Source organism: Brassica oleracea, chromosome C4, assembly GCF_000695525.1.
Source record: "Brassica oleracea var. oleracea cultivar TO1000 chromosome C4, BOL, whole genome shotgun sequence".
Taxonomy (NCBI): domain Eukaryota; kingdom Viridiplantae; phylum Streptophyta; class Magnoliopsida; order Brassicales; family Brassicaceae; genus Brassica; species Brassica oleracea.
The window spans coordinates 4,243,237-4,247,543 of NC_027751.1; the positions used below are offsets into that span (position 1 = coordinate 4,243,237).

The following is a 4,307-nucleotide window of genomic DNA, read 5'->3' on the forward strand; positions in this document are numbered from 1 at the left end:
GAAATACGAAAAAACTGTTTAAAGGATTCTCTTTACAGCATATAGGTATCGAGGCTAGCTAGATTTTGTTAAATAAAATGTATTATTGTTACGATATAATATAGAGGTTGAAACAAATGGTGTATTAGGCAGTTAGACTAATCATCATGTTTACCTCCAAACATTTTTACCTTTTTAACATTAACAAACGATTATAATTTTTACTTAAGCTTCAAGATAGTCTGTCTGTTTTAAAATTGACAACAATTTTATTTTTAATTTTTGCTTTATAATGATATTTATACAAGTCTCCATGAAATGATGTTACGGTTTAACTCATAATAAAGGCTTTGTATTTTTATATATAATTGAGTGTATCATGATATAAATGAGAATGGTTATCAACTTTTGCCCAAACGTCAATGGACTTTTTTCCCAAATAATCTTTGAATTTAGATCTAAGATGTAAATATTTACCCTATTTAGATCAAGATGTAAATATTCCCAAATAATCTTCGAATGGTTTAATCAGCTCGAAGTTGTTTTAGTGTATTGATTTTTTTAAGTACTTAAAAAACTCGTTGATAAAAGAAATTTGAAATGATAAACAAAAAGTAAAATACAGAAGGCTTGGGCATGCGCTTAATTCGTCTCTGTTTAGGTATTATACTGATGAATGTAGGAGACCACATAACGATAAAGTAATGATATTTCTAAAATCTGTCTGAACACATGTTCCTTCTTTGATTTAACATACATATATATTTGTTTACATATGCAAGTTATATGTGAACATGAAACTGATTTTCAAATAGAGTTCATAATCTATATAATATGTACCCAATAATGTTATACGGTTTTCTTATCCCATCCCAAGACCTAACAGTCCAAACTGGATAACCAATTTATATCAAGATCCAATGATAACAATAACTGCCGTAAATATTAATTAGCCAAAATGATCCATAAGGTATCCAGTTTTGGAAAGACCACATGCAAACCCTTACTTGGTAGGAGCTAAGGATAAGGCCAATTGAAATTGTCCAGTTCTGCTGAATATATACAAATTAATTCAATGACAATAGTACTATATATTGGTGCATGCAAGTTAATTACATTAGCCAAATGAGTTTCGATCTTTAGATAGAGTTCACAACATTGCGTACTTAAATTTTGTTGGCAACCCATTGTCGACATCTCCAAATATTTTGATCCATTTAATAAGTCTCCAAACACTATGGTATGTTACATCCAAAGTCAATAAAAAAGCGTGTTAACCAAGAATTCAAGAGACGTAATCACCTTTTTCATATTTTTGTTTAACTCGGTCATTATTTTGTTCTTCTATGCCCCAGTGGGTGCGACTACTCTTTCTAGTGTTGAACCAAGTTCTGGTCTTCAATATCAAAACCTAATTTTCCAACCGCATAACAACATTTACTTTTGTTACAATTCAACTGATCTATCCAAGAAAACAATAAACTAGCTAGAGAAACTATCCACCAAGTTTAAAAACGTATTGTCTGTCTCCCTATATAACTAATTCCCACAACACATTCTCTTTTCTTCCATACTTTTCATCTCTAAAGTCTCTCGCTGTAACAGAATTTTGTAAGAATCTCAACAATGAAGATCATTAAGAGCTTCTTCTGTTTCATCTCTTTCGCTGTCCTCTTCAATCCCATGGCAGAAGCCAGTAAAGCACACCACCACGAGTTCATCGTAGGAGGATTGCAGTTCAATTATTGAAACGTTTTAATAAATGTTAATGAGATGTATGCTTACATACATAGTCATATATATGCAGATACAAGCAACGAAAGTGAAGAGACTATGTGAAACACACAACAGCATTACGGTCAACGGAATTTTCCCCGGTCCGCAACTTGTAATCAATAACGGTGACACTCTTGTTGTCAAAGTCATTAACCGGGCTCGGTACAACGTAACAATCCACTGGTATAAAAATACGAATAAATCAAACTCACGTACCGTTATGATTGCATCGTTGGTTTACTGATACTGAAACGTGTGGATACAGGCACGGTGTGAGACAAATGCGAACCGGTTGGGCTGACGGACCGGAATTTGTTACTCAATGTCCAATCAGACCGGGATCCAGCTATATATACCGGTTTACAATTCAAGGACAAGAAGGTACACTTTGGTGGCATGCTCATAGTTCGTGGCTCAGAGCTACAGTCTACGGTTCACTCCTCGTCCTTCCTTCGGCTGGTTCGTCTCACCCATTCCCAACCCCTCACCGCAACGTCCCACTCCTCCTCGGTAAATTTCAATTCATCATCATGCATAATCAATTTAATGGAGTTTGTTAATATTATTATCTGATTTTGATTCCATATAAAATGATTTTAATTTTTGTATTATGATTATTAAAGGTGAATGGTGGGACGCAAACCCGGTTGATGTGTTGGGAGAATCGATACGAACCGGAGCTGCTCCGAATATCTCCGACGCTTACACCATCGATGGTCAACCCGGCGATCTCTATAAGTGCTCTTCTCAAGGTTTTACTCTTCTTTGTTTAGCTATTTCAAATTTGATTTTACCTTTTGCACCAAATTAATTTTAGTAATGCGGATGATTAAAGAAAGGAAAAAAAAATAGTCCAAACAAATTCATACACTATTTTTTTTTAATTCTTTCCCATTTTCCCAACAGTCATAACTGAATTTTGGTGTGTACATTTTTCAAATAAATATTTTGTAGAGAAAAAACAAAAGCAACACCCCAAAAGACCCAAATAAGTAAATAATAAATCAACTTTTTATGATATTTTTCATGCAGATACGACAATAGTACCCATAAATGTTGGTGAGACCATACTACTACGTGTAATAAACTCCGCACTGAACCAACCGTTATTTTTCACGGTGGCTAACCATAAGTTCACGGTGGTCGGAGCTGACGCGTCTTACCTAAAACCCTTCACCACCAACGTCATTGTTCTCGGTCCCGGCCAAACCACCGACGCCCTCATAACCGGTGACCAACCACCCAACCGCTATTACATGGCCGCAAGAGCTTACCAAAGCGCACAAAACGTACCGTTTGGCAACACAACCACAACAGCAATCCTTCAATACAAATCCGCCCCTTGCTGCATCGGCGGAGCCAAGAAGGGTATTTCCATCAAACCAATCATGCCTCTGCTCCCTGCTTACAACGACACAAACACGGTCACACGTTTCAGCCAAAGCTTCAAATCACTAAGAAAAGCCGAGGTTCCGACAGAACTCGACGAGAATCTTTTTATAACCATCGGACTCGGTCTCAACAATTGTCCTAAGAATTTTAGGTCAAGAAGATGTCAAGGTCTTAACGGTACACGCTTCACTGCATCGATGAACAATGTTTCGTTTGCTCTTCCTAGTAACTACTCTCTCCTTCAAGCTCACCACCATAGTATTCATGGAGTGTTTACAACAGATTTTCCGGCGAAGCCTCCGGTGAAATTTGATTACACTGGTAGCAACATAAGTCGATCTCTCTACCAACCTGATAGAGGGACCAAGCTGTACAAGCTCAAGTATGGGTCAAGGGTTCAGATTGTTCTTCAAGATACTGGTATAGTAACTCCCGAGAACCATCCTATTCATCTACATGGTTACGATTTCTACATTGTTGCCGAGGGTTTTGGTAACTTCAACCCCAAGAAAGATACCGCGAAATTCAACCTTGAAGATCCGCCTCTTAGAAATACTGTTGGTGTACCTGTTAATGGTTGGGCTGTCATCAGATTTGTCGCAGATAACCCTGGTAAACAAACATTAAATTTACAAAAAAAAATAGTTTAAATTATATGTTGAGTAATTTATCAACATTATTAATGAAACTAATTGTGTGTACTTATGATTGAAAACAGGGGTTTGGATAATGCATTGTCATCTAGATGCACATATATCTTGGGGACTAGCCATGGCTTTCTTGGTTGAGAACGGGAAGGGACTATTAGAGACAATTGAGGAGCCTCCGGCTGATTTGCCCGTGTGTTAGGAGCTCAAAAGAAAAAAAACATAATAGTTTTCCTGTCATATTCAACTGTTTTTCTTTTTGGTAATAGAGGCACTTGGTTTACTCCTGAGTTAGACTTGAATTGAACCACACAGGTTTATTTTTCTCGAATGTTGATGTATTCTTTTGACATTATAGTACCAAATTAATCAGTGCTAAAGAGTATGACGAAATTTTTTTTTTTAATCTTCATGCTCGTTTGTGCCAAATGGTTGTTGAGCTAAACGTATATTAGTTTCTATAGATAAGCCTGGAAATTAAGTGATCGTTAACATAAGACTTTTTTGGCGTAA

The 4,307-nt window shown here is 36.4% G+C and overlaps 1 protein-coding gene across 1 annotated transcript; it reads left to right on the top strand.

Moving 5' to 3' along the window:
- The first annotated feature begins 1,605 nt into the window (after positions 1-1,605).
- On the top strand, positions 1,606-3,996 carry LOC106341340 (laccase-5). The gene is made up of 6 exons (XM_013780123.1): positions 1,606-1,701; positions 1,787-1,938; positions 2,021-2,265; positions 2,379-2,507; positions 2,788-3,759; positions 3,866-3,996. The coding sequence occupies exons 1-6, from the start codon at positions 1,606-1,608 to the stop codon at positions 3,994-3,996; spliced, it is 1,725 nt and encodes a 574-aa protein (XP_013635577.1).
- The last annotated feature ends 311 nt before the right edge of the window (positions 3,997-4,307 follow it).